Source organism: Pseudorca crassidens, chromosome 3, assembly GCF_039906515.1.
Source record: "Pseudorca crassidens isolate mPseCra1 chromosome 3, mPseCra1.hap1, whole genome shotgun sequence".
Taxonomy (NCBI): Eukaryota; Metazoa; Chordata; class Mammalia; order Artiodactyla; family Delphinidae; genus Pseudorca; species Pseudorca crassidens.
In genome coordinates, this window is record NC_090298.1 from 126,765,301 (window position 1) to 126,783,199 (window position 17,899).

Genomic DNA, 17,899 nt, shown 5'->3' on the forward strand with positions numbered 1-17,899 from the left:
CCTTCCCCACCCCCAGGCCGAGCTGGTGGCACCCTTCCCTGGCCCTCCCAGATCATTTTCCGTGATGCGTCGCAAAGGCTGTTTACAGGTCTGACACAGGCCTGGCTGAGCTCCTTGAGGACAGAGCCCTGCCTTATTTATTTTCAGTCCATAGAGAGAGGCTCAGAGAATGTGAGAAGGTGGAGGGAGGGAGGGAGGGAGGGAAGAAGGGAGGAAGGAAGGAAGCAGAGGAAGAAAGGAAAGGAGGAATGAACAAGTCAAGCAAAGTTACTGGGGGAAAATTCATTCATTCATCAATCTACCCATTCAATCATTCATTCAACAAATATCTACTGAGTTCCTACCAGGCCCCGATCTAGGCCCTAAGGATACAATTCGCAAGCTCAGGGGACCGGTGACTCACTCAGCGTTTCCAGGTAACTTTGGTGTGTGCATATGTATGTGTACTGTACGTGTGCAAGGCCTTCTGTTTGCAAGGGCCTGCTGCCGGGGCACCTGTCTTCCCTGGGGCCTGGTGCTTTTAGCATCTGTCCCTGGATCCTGTTGCAGCCCGAAATAAGGCTATGAGCCACAACAAGGCAAGGACAACTCTCGTCAGCTGAGGCCAGAGCCGGAGGCAAGGCATACCCAGCTCACTGACGACCGCCTGCGCAGACACCAACCACTCAACTCTCAGCTTCCCGACGGAGGTGTTAATCTGAGGGTCTGACACTCCCTCCTGCCCACTGTGGTTCCATCTCTCAGGTACCAGGACTCAAGGGGAGCTCAAGGCGCTGTCGGGGGTGGGTAGTGGGGGGGAGCCAATTCCCAGAGCCCCTTCCCCCAAGCAGAGGAAGGGCCCAAGGGGGTCCGGGGAGGGTGGGGCCTCGTGGAAGCCTGGATCCTGAGTTGGGAAGGGAGGGATTCTAAGCTCTGGGTGTTACTCTGGGTTAAATGGAGAGGGGGTGGCTAGGGTTCAAGGTTGGGGTAGGTAATGGCTCTGCTCAGGACTCCAAGATCTTTCAGCAATAGAGGGAAGCAGGGTCCCTGTCTGTAAAATGAGGGGCGGGGTCCTTCCCAATGTCTGTGAATTTCTGTAAGGAGAGTGTTTGTCAAGAAACAGATCCGGGGACTGTGGAACCCTAAGTGGTCCCAGCTGGAGCACTGGCCACCAGCTCGTGGGCATCGCCCCCAAGGCATGCATGTGTACTCACGTTTGCACACAGTTTGAGGGGGTCCGTGTACGCCCTGAAGCACGTCCATGGATACCCACAATGTAACCTCCTCAGGTTACAGGACAGCTACTTGCTCACAGTTACCGAGGGAGTCAGGGACACCGATCAGAAGCCAGGCTGCCCGGCTCAGCGCCCACGGACCCGGGGCTGGGTGTGGGCGTGGGGGGCACAGATGGAGGCAGATTGTTTCTCTAAAAGAAGAAATATAGAAAAACCTGGAAGCCAAGCAGAGGGGCACAAGGGTTGGTAAGGCCGTCAGGAGGCTCAAGGACTTTGCCTTCTCTCCTGGGGGCGAGTTAGGGGATCTGGACTTGGGGCCTGCAGGGCTTCTCTGGGGCTTTGGACCTCATTTTATTTGTAAATCACCTCCAAGATTCCTGGGACACGGCATAAGATGCAAATGGGGGGATGGAGGAAGAGGGAGAGGAGCGAGGGAGGAAAGGACACCATGTAAGTGAGCTGAAGGACAGGGGTAGGAAGGGGGCTGATGGCTGTTTTCAGTGTCCTTGGACCAGCCTGCGCCCTCAAGCCTCAGAGCCGAGTCCTGAGGAGAGGAGGGGCGCACCTCGCAGACCCCAGTGCAGCGTCAGACTAACCACCCGTGCTCCCTGACTAACCACCCCCTGACTTCAACCTCCAACCTCTTTCAGCCTCTGATTAGCGCTCACTTGAGTCAGTGGACAACAACAGTCAGAGACCCTCGCCTCCCCTTCTCCTAATGTCCCAGAAACTACCCCCAATGCGTGTGTGCTTCCCTAGCGTCAAGGAAGCAGATTTGTGTGACCCTGAGCATCTCCTTTTTCTTCCATGGACCTCAGCCTCCTCTTTCCAGCTTAGACACCCTTGCTTGAGACTTTGGTGTGGGCCAAAGCTGCGCAGGGCCGGGGTTGGGTAGACCAAGGATTGGGAGGTCTGGGGAGGAACGGAGGCAGCCTGGACCATTTGTGGCGGTCTCTCCTCCACAGGATGATTCCCAAGGAGCAGAAGGGGCCGGTAATGACTACCACGGGGTACCTCACTGAACCAGGTAAGGTTGACCCAGCCCGTGAGCCTTCCTCAGATCCCATGCTTTCTTGCTCCCAGGCTGCAGCCACTCAGGCCTGCTGGCCCCAGGCCTGGGCAAACAGGTGTGAGTTCGAGGCCGGCCTGTGGAATCTGTCGCCTGGGCTGGGAAGCTTCCCGAAACACTGGGAAGGGCCTTGCTCTGATGCCCGCACCCCCAAGAGCTGAGGTTGAGTGCCCTAGACTGGGTCCTGCCCCCACCTAAGTCCTTACCTCAGCCCCAGATGGAGCTCTGAGGGCTCTGGCCCCAGATTCAATCCTAACGATGGCCCAAGCGTCCCACAGATTGCCCCTGCTTGTTTTAACTGGGCCGTCTCCCCGAGCCCCCATGGCAAGAGACAAGGGGTCAGGGGAGAGCGGGGCAGGGGGGCAGGAATAGGCTGCCTGATCTCAAACCATCTCACTTAAAAGCACATTCATCCGATGCATAAATCATCTAAGGTACATGATTATCAACTCTCCAAGACCTCTCGGCATAATTGTGGAGTCTGTTGATTTGGCCTACCTTAGAGCCTTTCAAACATTTTAAAAACAAGCTAAGCTAAGTCAGGACTCTCAAACTTCACTGTGAATCGCAGCGACATGGCGTCATTGGTTAAAAATACAGATTCCCAGCATCAACCCCCAGGAATTCTGATTCAGGGGACCTGGGGAGGAGGCCATACATTAGCCTTTTAGCCAAGTACCCAGGTGATTCTGATGCAGGTGGGAAGTGAACCAAGCTCTGATAAACCCCCGTCTAAGGGCATTGCTGCACTTTTAACTCCTTCAGTGTTCTAGGAAGTATTTAATCATGTGTATGACTTTATGTGTGAGTCGTACTTTTAACCTGTTTTGTGTGTTCTCGCCTCCTTTTGTTGGTATCATTTTTTTTTTATTCCATGATTTTCTGTGCTGAAATACACAAGCTTTGTGAGGTACTGATGCTCTAACTAGAAGAATCAGGCAATGCATTTTCTTTTCTCTTGTCTAAGTAATTAATTAGTTACAGACCCCCAAATATTGACACACAACATTTACGCCAGACTGGAAATACGTGAGTTGTTGACGATTACTAAGGTATTAATTAAGGACAATTTTGAAGCTAAAGAAAAGTAGAAAGGAAAAAATCTCATGGTGTCACCGCCGAAAGATAGCCATCGTAAAATAATAATAATAAAACACTTACCGTTATTGTGTACTCACTATGTCTCAGATACTGTGCTAAGAGCATTTGTACCTTTCGTTATATATATAACCCTCACAACAACTCTGTAAGTTAGATACGATCACACCCATCTTGCAGATGAGAAAACAGGGGTCAGAGAAGCTAGGAAGTCACATATATAGTAGGTGGTAGAACTGAGATTTGACCCCAGATCTGTCTCCAAAACTGCTCCTTTACCACACGGTTATATAAATAAAACATTCATTTTATAGAATATTCAGACAAAGCAGACATGAATGACTTTGAACGTGAAAGTTCCTCATAACAAAACCATCTGGAGAGAACCACTATTAACAGTTTTGTGTAAATCCTTCTTCTGTTCATATATAAACGTATTTATATAAACACACACACGGGCTAAATACTATACACTGTGTTCATCATCTTAAATTTTTTTCACTTAGCGGCACACCACAGACTTCTTTCCATCCTAGTATGACTTATCTCACCCCTCCCCTCCCCTCGCTCCCCCAGCATATAAGATATTATATATATTTATACACACACATCCCCTAAGGGAGGCCATGAAGGCTCAGCCCAGGTTGGGACCCTTAGGAGTAGAGCCTGAGGATTCCCAAACAAGTGACTTGTTGAGCTCGCATTCCTAGGAGAAGGGAAGTGACAAAAGCACAATCCGGCAGAGGAAATTGCTAAGTAAGGATGTGGGCTCCAAAGCATAAATTAATTGCCCTACAGAATTCATCTCATCTTCAGCAAGGGGGCTGTTGCAGCCTCTACTCACCGGGGCAGTTCTCTGTAGAGGTGGCAGTTGTGAGCTGTTAGTCACTGATAAAGGGCATCTGGGCAGCATGCACCGCAAGACTGATTCCCAGTTTCCACAATTCGAAAAGTCACTGCAGTAAACATCCTTGTATGTATATCTTCAGGCATGTTTATTCAACTTTTCTGCCCGAGGACGAACGCCTAGAAGTGGAATTGCTTAGTCAAATAGGTTTTATCTATAGCTTTTTTTTTTTTAATATTGAGCTCAGTTCATCTGAACAGCATTTGAGAATATGATGCCAGGGGACTTTTATTATGTATTTAGGTATATGTGGTCTTTCATCTGTTTAAATATGCAGTACATTTTCTTGTTCAAAAACAAAAACAATGCACACAATTTCCAGCCCTCCTCCTTCCTAGGTCCCCAAATTGCCACTGCCAATATTTGGCATATCTCCTTGCAGATTTTTCAATGCATACATAAACATGTGTTTATTTTTAAAAATATACGAGTGGGATCTTAGAATACAGATTCTTCTGAAATTTCCTTTTTTCCCCCTTTTAATCTACAGTGGATTTCTTTCTGATCCTAACATGTAGAAGGTGCTGTCTCTATATTTGCTGTAAGAATGAAAGAAACATCAGCCTCCTTTTTTAAAAGGCTGTTTAGGATTCCATTGAATGGGATGAATCACAGCACCTGAATGGCCCTCAGTGTTGCCTGGTGACCACATCACCCATCCCTGACCCATTCACTCTCCCCTACTGTTCTCTGAGATAACTTTAGCAACCTCTCTTCTCAAACCTCCAATACCTCCTCCCCCACCTTCATTCTCAGCTAATGACCTTGCTTCTTATTTCACCGAGAAAAGTAAAGTGGCCAAAAGAGAACTTCTGCAAGCTCCCGCCTCCACATCTGTCCACTTGTTTGTATTTGTGTCCCTGTTCTCTGTTTTCCTTCCTGATATGATAGATGAACTCTCCTTGCACTGTGTGAAGCCAACCCTTCTTGCTGGGCACTGAACACCCTCCCTACCCTCTCTCCTGCTCAAGACATTCCTTCAGTAATTCTCCCCTCTCTTTATTGCATCGTCAGATTTTCTCATCAGCTAACAAACATGCTATTATTCCTCCCTCTTTAAAAACAAGCAAGCAAGTAAGCAAACCAACAAGCGAGCAAACCACTCTTGCTTCCACAGCTGCCCCAGCCATGGTCCTTCAGAGCACACCTCCTCAAAGCAGCTGTCTATACTTCCCTCCTCTCTTTCTCTCTTTTTCACATTTTATTAACCAACTTAAACACACACACACACACACACACACACACACACACAAGTTGAGAGTGCAAATCCCTGTGGCCCTCCTTTTATTCCTGGGTTCCAGAACAAATCCCAAAGAGCATGTCATTTCATCCCCCAAATACTTCACAGAAAGTAATAAAAAGGACATTTCCTTACATGCCACAAAGATATTAACACATTGAACAAAAGTAAATGTTGATTTAATACTATCTAATAGCCAGTCCTATAGTCAACTTTCTCCAATTTTCTAGTTAACGGGGATCCAAATAAGAGACGCTTTTTAACTGAGGTAGCATTGGTTCATATTTAACGTTACATATTGATAGTTTCACGTGTACAGAATTATGTTTCTACTTCTGTATACACTACAGCACGCTCACCACCAAAAATTTAGTTTCTATCCTTCATCATACAGTTGATCCCCTTTACCCCTTTCACCCTCCCCCACCACCCCCATTCCCTTCTGGGAACCACTACTCTGTTCTCTGTATCTACATGTTTGTTGATGTTTGGTTTGGTTTGATCATTTATTTTGGTTTATGTTTGTTTGTTTTTATATTCCGCATATAAGTGAAATCATATGGCATTTGTCTTTCTCTATCTGACTTATTTCACTTAGCATAATAACTGTACCCTCAAGGGCCCTTGTTTTTATTTGGTAGCTATGTCTCTTAAATCTCCTTTAATCTAAAACACTGCCCCCGCCTCCTTTTTTCCCATGTCATTCACTCCTTTGAAGACACCGGGACACCTGCCCTGTAGAACGTCCCACATCCTAGATTTGGCTCATTGCTTCCTTGTGTTGTGTCAAACTGTTCCTCTGTCCTCTTCTCTCGAACCCTGTCTAATAAGGCTTTCACACCCAAATACTCCACAGGAACTGCTTTTGCGGAGACTGCCAATAATAACCCCATGTTACTAAATACAATGGTCAGTTTTCAGCCCTCCTCTTACTTGACATATCAGCAACATTTGACTCCGTTGATCCGTCCACCTTGCCTAACACGCTTTCATCATTTGGTTCTAGGACACCACAGTCTTTGGATTTCCTCCTAACTTGCTGGGTGTTTTCTCCCAGGCTCCAGGGCTGGGGCTCCTCTCCTCAGTCTAAATGTTGGAGGCCCCGGGGCTCAGTCTTTGGATCTCTTTATCCATTCTCATATCCTTGGAGATCTCACCTAGCCTCCAGGCTCCAAATACCATTCAAAGAGCTGGAATATGAACCTATGTGTGTTTGATTGTAGAGATGACAAGTCTTCCCGTGCTGCCCATACGTATCCCTCTCCTACCAACGTCCTCACCATGCCTCACGTTTCTTCCAAAAGTCTTCCCTTGTGGCACCAACATAAGAGTATGTGTTTTGCTGGTGGGGAAAGCACCAAGGATATGGATGGGCTACCAAACTACTAAGGATGGTCATCCGCCCTGGAATCCGTCTACATGGCTATAATGACTGGTCCTAACTATGAGAAAAGAAATAAACGGGACAGTCTTCATTAAAAAACAACAACAGCAAATACCATTTGTATTTCCTGATGCCCCAAATTTTACGTCCAGGTCAATTTTCTCCCATGAACACTAGACTCATATATCCAGCTCCCTACTCGGCATCTCCGCTGGGATGCCTACAAGGCTCTGCAAACATTATACTCAGTTTTGGAGACAATTAGGGGAGTTTGAATATAGACTAGGCATTATATATATAAAAAAATTCATTCACTTGGAAAGGTGGAGATCTTTAACTGATAAAAGCAAGTTACTAAGCAGCTGTGCTATGATTTCATTTTGGTTAAAAAGTCACATATGAATACATAGTCAGTGAAAAAGACGGGAAAGGATATACACTAAAGTGTTAGTAGTGGCAACCTCTGGATGGTAGAAAATGGTGTTTTTCTTCTTTTTTTTTTTTTTTTTTTTGCGGTACACGGGCCTCTCACTGTTGTGGCCTCTCCCGTTGTGGAGCACAGGCTCTGGACGCGCAGGCTCAGTGGCCATGGCTCACGGGCCCAGCCGTTCCACGGCATGTGGGATCTTCCCAGACCGGGGCACAAAACCGTGTCCCCTGCATTGGCAGGCGGACTCTCAACCACTGCACCACCAGGGAAGTCCTTCTTTTCTTTTATGTCTATATTTTCTAACTTTCTTCAATGCACTTATATGCTGTTTCTATAATAATAAAAGGCTATTTTAACATTAAAAGAAGACATGTCTAGAACGGAATGCCTGGTCTTTCCTCACATCTCCTCCTCCTCCAGCCTTCCCATCTCAGAGAGCGGCTACTCCATCCTCCCAGCGGCTCAGGCCAGAAACCTTGCCTTTACCTCCCACACCTCTCTCTCTGTCTCTCACATGCCACACCCATGGCCTACCTTTAAAAGATACCTAGAATCTGATCATTACTCACTACCTCCACCACTATGAGCAAAGAGCTTCATGGGAAATGCATGGAATAAATATACCTGGCCAAAGAACACCTGAAATGATGCTCAATTTCACTGAGTGTCAAACGCATGCTAATTAAACACAGAGGAGTCACTTCCGCCCATTGGGTGGGCAAAGATTCCTAAGAATAATGACACCCAGGGTCAGCAAGTGTGGGGCAAAGTCGGCACTCTCATACACAGCGGATGGTGCTGTGCGGAGGTCCCCTTACAGGCAGCAACCCGGAGTGCCCTGAGGGTTTGGTAGTAAGAGCTCCCTCTGGCCTCTCTGGGCAGTCCCTTTGCTGGACCTGGGCAAGAAGCTGAGCGTGCCCCAGGACTTGATGATGGAAGAGCTATCACTGCGTAACAACCGAGGATCCCTCCTCTTCCAGAAGAGACAGCGCCGCGTGCAGAAATTCACCTTTGAGTTTGCAGCCAGCCCGCGTGCGGTGAGTAGGCCTCCACTGTGTTCACAGGGAAACTGAGGCCCAGAGAGGGCCAATCGTTAGCCTAGAGCCAAACAATGCGCCAGATAGGACTTCTGCCCTCTATGGGGGGGTCCCTCAAGTTCCAGCCGGGGACGGCTGTGATATTGCCATCAGATTGACCTCTGCCTTGCTAGGTGATCCTAGAAAAGGGTTGGCCCTTTAGGCACCTTTCCCCAGATACAATACATAAAGTGTATCGGACAGGATGCCCCATGGAGTGAAGGGACTCTGACTCCTACAAAAAATGCAGAAGAATAGTCAGGTGCTCTGGGCTGAATTTGCAGGAAGCAGGATTTAGATTACACTTGAGCTTGATCTAAGATGGAAAATGCAGAATGCCGTCCTTTTTCCCACTGGAAGAAGGCAAAGGCCACGAGACAGTCAGCTGGTAGAGAAAGGAGGCAAGAATGGCTTGTCCCCCGGCTTCAAAAAGGTGGCAGGCAGTTTCAGGTACTTCTAATGAACTCAGGGGACTTTCATCCTACTCCACTCAATTTCTGGATGAAACAGGAGATGATGAGAGGGATCGATGTGGCAGAATAATAAAAATGACAAAACACCTACCTTTGCTACGTGCTTATGACGGTATTGGCTAAGCAGTTTGCATGCATCATCTCATTTAATGATCAGAGAGTGATATTATCATCATCTCCACTTTACAGAGAAGGAAACTGTGGCTCAGAGAGGTTAAGTATTATATGCCCAGGGTCAATACTATAATAGCAACTAACGTATATAAGAGCACTTCTCTGTTCCAGGGTTTAGCGCTCTACACTATTAATTCATCCTCCCCCCAAAACATCCCTGGGAGGTGGGCTCTAGCATTATGACCTCCCACCACCCCCTGCCATTTTTTTAGTGGAGGGAGAACCCTGGCCTCCTGCCCCGCTGAGCCTTCCTGCGGTTTATTTGCCCCTCCCCTCCCCCCAGCTCGTGGCAGGAAGCGCCAAGGAGAAGGTGACTGGAACAGCGGAACCTGGGATGGTGAGCGTGCACAGAGACCCCGAAGTGGCGGAAGCCTGGGGGAAAGGGCCAGGCAGCTCAGACTCCCCGGTCCGCCACCTCTGAGCTCCCGCCCCTGTGCCTAGGTTGCCAATAGCTCCGAGGGGCAGAACTACCGCTCTGAGCTCCACATCTTCCCGACCTCAGGGCACGGGGGCCCTGAGGATGCCCAGCCCACAGCCGCCCGGCCAGTGAGTGCCCACAGCCCCAGTGCCCTGGCGCCAGGTAAGTGGCCTGCCCGCGTCCCAGGACCAGGGGACCGTAGCGTGGGCGAGCTCCACGGTGGGGCAGGAAGAGCATCCAGAGAGCGTCTAGTCCACCTCCTTCCCAACACACACACACACACACTCACCCCACTCCAAAGACCCAACACAAGCCCAGAGTAGCGCAGCAATGCGCCAAGGTCACAGAGCCAGCCAGGGTCCGAGGCAAGACCAGAGTCTGCGCCCCAACTTGCAATTCCTCTGCTCCGTCCTCCTTGTTTCCAGGGATGGGGAAGGGTCCTCTTTGCTGGAGCAACTTTAGCATCACATTCCACCCCCTCCCCCAACTCCCCTTTCCTAGTCCCCCCTCCAACAGTGTCTGCAGCGGGGCGTGGCGGCAAGGTTAAAAGGAACCCAGGCGTCTCGCTCGCCCGCCTCCCACGTGCCATGCTCCACCCCCTAGGCTATGCCGAGCCACTGAAGGGCGTCCCTCCCGAGAAGTTCAACCACACGGCCATCCCCAAGGGCTACAGCTGCCCATGGCAGGAGTTCCTCAGCTACCAGGACCACCTGGGCGAAGGCAGAAGTCATACCCCCAGCCTGGCGGAGTATCGAAATTTCAACAAGTAAGACGAGGCGGGCTGCTTAGGGAGAGACCTGGAGGGAGGATGCGCTGGAGCCAGTCACAACCACAGCAGTAGCTGCATCTCCTGAGCGCTTTCTACAGGCCGGGCTCTACCCCAATGCCTTATATACATTTATTGAGCCCCTGCTAAAACAGTAGAGCTCTTGCCTTAGCACAACTAACTAGTGCCCAATAAATGTACCGGGAATAAATGGGTGAATGTGGCACACACCTTGCTGGATTCTCCTCCACAACAGGGTGGGGCAGGTGCCACAGTTTTTCCTATTCTGCTGGAGAAGAGGATCAACAATCTGCCCAAAATCACAAAGCAAGGAAGCAGTGGCGGGGCTGGGATCCAAGTCTGGTTTTGTCTGACTCCAGAGTCCAGTTGCTTATTCTCCATCACTGCTGTGTGCCATCTCCTTGATGGACATCAAGGTGCGGGTCCTTCCCTGGGTGGGGGCCCCAGATCTCACTAGTCCTAGGCCAGCTCAGCGTTTTCCTCACTTTCATCAGTGGTCTGGAAGAGGCCTAGAAAGTGATCTTGAGGCTGTACCACTGTGGGGAGTGACAGTGAAATGTTGGACACCAGAGGTGAGAGCCACAAAGCAGTGACTCACAGTGTTTAGCACAGTGGGCCCTCCACGGAGGAGGGCTTAATGCAATCTCCACCCCTGGCTGTGTGACCTTGGGCAAGTGGCTTAACCTCGCTGGGCCTCCCTTTCCCCACCTGTAAAATGAGACTGTTACAGTACCTGCTTCATAAGATGGTCATGAGGATGGCATGAGAGGCCTTAGGCAAAATTTCTGGCTCTCAATAAGCTCTCAATAAGTGGTGGCTGCCATTATTATTATTCTTATTTACAGGTTGAAATGATGGCTGGAAAAGCCAACAGGGGAGAACTTAAAAGGGATAGATTAACATCCCGCCCTGGGGGCCTGAAAACAAATCACAGCAGTCAGGACAGGAGCTTGGCAGGAAGGAAGGCTGTGGGCTGGGGGACGCATTTCAACTGCATTTCAATTGGCTTCCTTAGTGTGCTGCTATTCGTGAAAAATGCTCCTCTGGCTTGGGCTGGATTAAGTGAGAAAGGGGAGGGTCCACAGAGAGGAGGCCACAGTCCAGCGCTTCTGGCGCCTGCTCAGACCACACATGGAGACTGTGTCTGTCTTGCTAGGCCTGGAGACCAAGCCCTCTGAGGAAGGGCTGAAGGAACTGGGGGTGATGGGCCTTGAGAGGAGACTGCTCAGGAGGGACGTGACTGCCCTCAAACAGCTGAGAGCCAGGGAGGACCATGATGGGAAGAATGGGCCCGACAGGCCTCGTGTGAACCACGAGCCACTGGCAGACATTTGGGGGTTTCCTGCCAGGCAGGACTTTGCTGTCCTCCTGGGGCCCTCACACCCTGCCTGTCCAGCTCTTTAAAACCCTCAGCTGACATTCAGGGCTAGCAGCCAGCTTCCAGGCTGGCCATTGCAGGTCGCAGCCCCACCCATCTCATGCCTCAGCTCTGACAGGCTGAGGCACGTTCCCACAAAAATAAGGAGGGTCTTAGGGACCCCTGAACCCAGACCCCTCCTAGGACGGAAGAGGCAACTGAGGCAGAGAGAGAAGGAACTGTAGTGTTGGTGGCCAAGCTGTGCTCAGGATCCAGGGCTCTGGCCTCCTGATCAAGGGCCCAACCGTGAGGCCTGCTTGACTTGGAAACAGCCCAGCCTGTTCCTGCGGGGCCCTGGCTGTTGCCATCACAGCTGTGGTGGTCCAGGCAGAAACACTGTCCTGGCTGGAACCCAGGCTCTGGCCCAAGGTTTGCCTTTTTACCCCAGAGCAGGCATTCTCCTCTCTCCATTGGTCCCAGGCTGCAGGGAAAACACTAAATGAGCAATGCTCTTTATTCTCTTAAAATTAAAAAATAGTTTGAAAATCATGTATTTATATTATCTTTAAAAAAAACCCTAGGCAACTTCAAATAAAGGTAGGGCCCCTTTGTTCCCCATGCTCCAATCCCAGCTCCCTTCCCAAAGGTAACACTGTTGTCAGGTTGGTATGTACGTTTTCAGAACATTCTCTACAAGAGAATATTCTCTACCAGCAGCTACATACCTACGGGGATGTAGCATTGTTTGGTGTGCATGTGTGTGTGTTTTGCTACTCTGTATTTCATCCTGTAACTTGCTTGCTTTTTTCACTCTACATTATGTCTTTTCAGTCTCCTCTTTCTAATACCTATATCTCTTTTCATTCCTTTTAAGTTGCTGTATAGTACTCTGCCATGTGAATATACTATATTTATCTTATCCATTCCTCTGCCAGTGGGCATATGGCTTGTTTCTGGTCTGTCACTAATCGCTGCTCATATCTGCTTCCTTGTGCATATGCTTCCCTAAGCCATATGCTTACAGGTAGAGCGCTGGTCGACAGAATTTGCACATTTTCAGGTTTAAAAGATCCTGCCAGCCGCATAGCACAGGGAGATCAGCTCAATACTTTGTGACCACCTAGAGGGATGGGATAGGGAGGGTGGGAGGGAGGGAGACGCAAGAGGGAAGAGATATGGGAACATATGTATATATATAACTGATTCACTTTGTTATAAAGCAGAAACTAACACACCATTGTAAAGCAATTATACTCCAATAAAGATGTAAAAAAAAGAAAAAAAGATCCTGCCAAATTGCCCTCCAAGGGAGCAACACCAATTTACTCTCCAACCAGCAGTATATGAGTGAGACCTTGTCCCACCGCCTCACTAACTTTGCCCCATTACCAAATCACTTATTCTTGCCATTCTTATGGGTGAGAAGTGGCATGTCTCTGGGGTAATCTGTAGTCTCTGATCTCAGTGTTCTTTCTAACCCTCCTTTCTCTCTCCAGCCTGTGATATATTGTTTTAAGGGGAGATGACAAGAGGAGGGAAAAACTCTGTTCCAATTCTACACCCTTCTGGACCTTCCTTAACAGGAACCTAGAGTTTTGCCAGGACAAGCCAGTTCTCACTGAAAACCTCACTCCTATTTCAAAGCAAGAAGCCATCCCACTAGGGGCAGATTTGAGAATGGGCAGAGCTGGAGAAACCTGTTAAAGACAGTACAAAACCTTGCTGAGCAGCAGGGAAACTGAGGCCCAGAGAGAGGAGGGGAGGGGCTTCCCGTGGCGACCCACAGGTCTGTTCCGCCACCCTTTCCCACACAGCCTTCCTCCCCTGCTGCTCTTCTCTCCCCAGGACACCAGTGCCCTTTGGAGGAGCCCTGGTGGGGGAAACCATTCCGAGGGCAGGCACCCCCTTCGTCCCGGAGCTCACCAGTGGCTTGGAACTCCTCCGCCTCAGACCCAGCTTCAACCGGGTGGCCCAGGGCTGGGTCCGCAACCTCCCAGAGTCTGAGGAGCTGTAGCCCCAGCCGCTTCAATTCCCCCATCTCAGAGTTCGGGTAACACCTGGAGCCAAGACTCGTGGACAGCACTTCACAGTTTACGAAGGGCCATCACACACAAATGGCCTCAAAGGTCACGAAGTTCAGCAGTTCCCAAATGTGGTGTGCTTCAAAATTACCTGGAGGTGTTTTAATACAGACTTCTGGCCCGTCCCAAACCTGCAGCATCAGAATCTCCTGAGTGGAGGGTCTCTATAGTAACCAGTACTCCCAGCTGATTCCAGGAAAACTCGTCCCCGGTTTGTATCTTTAGGAATGCAAACCACCAATGACTTCACGTCCAAGCCTCCACTCTTTCCTGCTCCTGTAGTCTAGCTACGCTGCCCCAATGACAGGGAGCTCGCTAGCCGCCTATTTACCTGTGAATCACTCTGATAATTAGATTTTCCTTTTACTGAGACACAGATGGTCCTTATTTACGCTGTTAACATTTACTAAGCACCAACTGTGCGCTAGCCGCTGGGCCAGCTCCAGGGAGAGGGTGTGGTAAGCCCAGGCCCTAGCCTAGGGAGGAAAAGACAGTAGAGGAGACAGATTTGTAAAGCAGGAAGTCATCTTAATTTTCCCTAAAGCACGCTAGTTGACTACTGAGGAACAAAGTACCAGTGAAGCAGAGGAGGGGTTCTCTAACCCTGCGTGTGGGGTGGGATTCTGGGAAGCTTCCCAGAGGATTCGAGTGGGGCCGCAGAGGAGTGACAGTCCATCAGGGGAAGGGTGTGTGATGGGGAGAGTGTGATGGGGAGGGCATTCCTGGCAAGTGCACAGCAAGTGCAAAGGTACAGAATTGTCATGCGGGCAGGTGTTGTGGAGAAGGGAGATGGCAATGTCAGAGGAGTCAGTGACTCCTCAGGGGGCCAGAGTGGGGTGGGCTGCACTAAGGAGATGGGGAGGTTCTTAGGCTGGAGAGCAAGGGGTCTCGCTGGTGCAGCACAGACTGGGGAGGAGTACAGCTGGACGCCAGGATCCTTGAAGGAACAAGGCCTGGACTAGGGAGGCGGCCATGGGGTCAGAAAGAAGGGGCAGCGCTCGGCACCTCACAGGACAGGTGCAGAGTAGGGTGCTTACAAGGACGACCCCTTTCCAGCCCCTTCCACTCACCGTTTAGAGCAGGCGCCAGGGTAGATCTTGTGCTAGTCTCCGCCAGGAGTCTTTCGGCCTGTATGCTGGCTCGTTAGGAAGAGAAGGGCAAGGAACGCCTCCCTGCAGGTGGTGGTGATGATGATGATTGTGGCTGCTTCTTATTGGGTGCCTCAGGGCTTGGGCTGGTAGTAGGTTCTCTCCATACCCCATTTCTAATTTTCAGTACAACCTTGAGACGAAGGTATGGTCCCGTTTTACGGATGTGGATATTCAGGCTCACAATGGGGAAGTGACTTGTCCAGGGACAAGTGGGGATCTGTCCGATTCCAGTGGATGTTTCTTCTCGCCCCACTGGGCGGCCAAGCCCATTCACTCTGGAATCACCTAGTCATGGTGCCCTGCTTTAGAGTTCAGAGGTTAAGAGTACAGGCTGGGGGTCAGACTGGATGGGGTGGGTTCTGATGCCACCACTGGCTGTGTGAACTCAAGTCATTTCTCGCCTGTGGGCCTCTAATTCTCTACCTGTAAGATGAGGATGAGAGTAGAAGCCCCTGCATAGAGTTTTGAGGGCATAGTGATGGACACATACCTGATAAGCACTCAGTCATGATCAGATTCCATGCAGCTGCTACTCTTGGCTGATAAGATGTTCCTGCAGTGAGTGCACCTCGAGAAGCAGGCTCGTGGAAATGTCACTGGGGGTCCGTAAAGCTGAAACCTGAAGGAAAGCCTCTGATCACCGTAGGGCTCTGTTGGACATGGCTCACCTCCTTCCCCGCTGCTTCCCTCTGTCTCCACCCTGATGCCCTCTCCTGGGGAGATGAGAAGGCTGGGAATCTAGCTGGTTCCCAGGTGCACGGGATAGTGGTTGCATTTTCCTTTTGCTCTGGAGTTTCACTCTGCCCCACACAGTTTCAAGGGGCCAACAGCTGACTCAGATTTGCTTGCAGTTGATGTGTTGGCTTGAATTCGGGGGCTTCCATCTAAAGTCATGTTTCCAAGAGCTGAAAGCCAACCATTAAAGTGTCTGAAACACAGAAGAGAGGATTTGGTCTGCCTTGGGTTGGCTCTGCTGTGCCCTGAGGGTAACGGCAGCCACCAGGGACAGAAGAGGAGAGACTGGTAGGGAGCCTGCTGCACCCCAAAGTAAATTCTCATTCGTTCCTTATGCTGATGTGACTTTTGCTGATGTTGTTTTAAAAAAAAAAAGAAGCCTACTGTAAAAATAAATAAATGAAGAAGTAAAATGTGAAGGTATCTGCCCACATAGTCCTCCCATGCACATACATAGACTTTCCCACTCTCCTGCATTCTGCCCCGTTCCCATATACCAGAGGTAACCAGTGGTAATAGTTTGGTCACTCTAGAATTCTAGACTTATTTGAATAAATATTTACATGTATATAGATGTATAAATACAAAGATATATCTTTCTTTTAATGGGATCATACAGTATTTGTTGTTCTGTATTTTGCTTCTTCATTCAACAAGTAAAATTTCGATCCTGAAAAAGCAGGTCATTAACCTTTCATGTAATTTGGGGGCCTAGTAGCCCCTTCATATAAACTCTATGCTTTGGCCTGTTTTTGTTCTATACATGAATGAAGTCAGACCGTGACATGGAAATGAAAAGGGCTGAGAATAGCCCAAACGTTGGGAAACCTGACAATAGACATGGCAGTTCACATCAGTGAATATGAATGAACTACAGTTACATACAACAATATGGATGCATCTCAGAAACAAAATGGTGAGCAAAGGAAGGCACATATACAAACATATGTTTACTGATGCAAGGAGGTGTTGAATATAAAAGTCAGGATGGTGGTACTTTGGAGGAAGAAAGCTTTGTGATTGTGAAGGGACATAATAAAATGCTTCTGGGGAAAGCTGGACTATTTCTAGATCTGTGTGATTGTTACACAGATATTCACTTTAAAATATTTAACTTAGCTGTGCTTCTGTGTTTATGCACTTTTTCTGTACATGAGTTACATTTTACCAAGACAATCCCTCCTTTTAAAAAAGTTAATGGGGGACTTCCCTGGTGGCACAGTGGTTAAGAATCCGCCTGCCAATGCAGGGGACACAGGTTCAATCCCTGGTCCGGGAAGACCCAACATGCCACGGAGCAACTAAGCCCGTGTGCCACAACTACTGACACTGCACTCTAGAGCTTGCGAGCCACAACTGCTGAGCCCACGTGTCACAACTGCTGAGGCCCACGTGCTTGGAGCCTGTGCTCCGCAACAAGAGTAGCCACCGCAATGAGGAGCCTGTGCACTGTAATGAAGAGTAGCCCCCGCTTGCCGCAACTAGCCCCCCACACAGAAACAGATCCAATGCAGCCAAAAATAAATAATAAATAAATTTATTTTTTAAAAAGTATACAAATAACAAATGCTGGAGAGAGTGTGGAGAAAAGGGAACCCTCCTACACTGTTGGTGGGAATATAAGTTGGTGCAGTCACTGTGGAGAACAGTAAGGAGGTTCCTCAGAAAACTAAAACTAGAGTTACTGTATGATCCAGCAATCCCACTCCTGAGCATATATCTGGCCAGAACTGTAATTCAAAAAGATACATGCACCCCAATGTTCATAGCAGCTCCATTCACAATAGCCAAGATGTGGGAACAACATAAATGCCCATTGACAGATGAATGGATAAAGAAGATGTGGTGCATATATACAATGGAATACTACTCAGCCATAAAAAAGTGAAATGCCATGTGCAGCAATATGGATGCAACTAGAGATTATCATACTAAGTGAAGTAAGTCAGAAAGACAAATACTGTATGGTATCACTTGTATGTGGAATCTAAAATATGCCACAAATGAACTTATCTACAAAACAGAAACAGACTCACAGACGTAGAAAACACACTTGTAGTTACCAAGGTGGGGGCGGGGAGGGATGGACTGGGAGTTTGGGGTTAGTGGATGTAAACCATTACATATAGAATGGATAAATAACAAGGTCCTACTGTATAGCACAGGGAACTATATTCAATATCCTGGGATAAACCATAATGGAAAAGAATATAAAAAAGAATGTATATGTGTATATAACTGAGTCACTTTGCTGTACATCAGAAATTAACACATTATAAATAAAAATAAATTTAAGAAATCACCA

The 17,899-nt window shown here is 48.8% G+C and overlaps 1 protein-coding gene across 5 annotated transcripts; it reads left to right on the forward strand.

Moving 5' to 3' along the window:
- The first annotated feature begins 88 nt into the window (after window positions 1-88).
- Window positions 89-17,893, forward strand: MYOZ3 (myozenin 3). 5 transcript variants are annotated; one of them, XR_010942196.1, is made up of 8 exons: window positions 93-744; window positions 2,180-2,241; window positions 8,225-8,379; window positions 9,349-9,402; window positions 9,507-9,645; window positions 10,087-10,249; window positions 10,506-10,686; window positions 13,473-13,608. XR_010942196.1 is itself a non-coding variant. In XM_067732292.1 (8 exons), the coding sequence occupies exons 3-8, from the start codon at window positions 2,181-2,183 to the stop codon at window positions 13,639-13,641; spliced, it is 741 nt and encodes a 246-aa protein (XP_067588393.1). In that variant the 5' UTR covers window positions 102-416; window positions 550-744; window position 2,180; the 3' UTR covers window positions 13,642-17,893. The 5 variants fall into 5 exon arrangements, 4 of the variants coding, with proteins under 4 accessions (XP_067588395.1, XP_067588394.1, XP_067588393.1 ...); XM_067732292.1 differs by lacking the exon at window positions 10,506-10,686 and having other exon boundaries at window positions 102-416; window positions 550-744; window positions 13,473-17,893; XM_067732293.1 differs by lacking the exons at window positions 10,506-10,686; window positions 13,473-13,608 and adding an exon at window positions 11,286-12,779 and having other exon boundaries at window positions 92-744.
- Window positions 17,894-17,899: the final 6 nt, after the last annotated feature.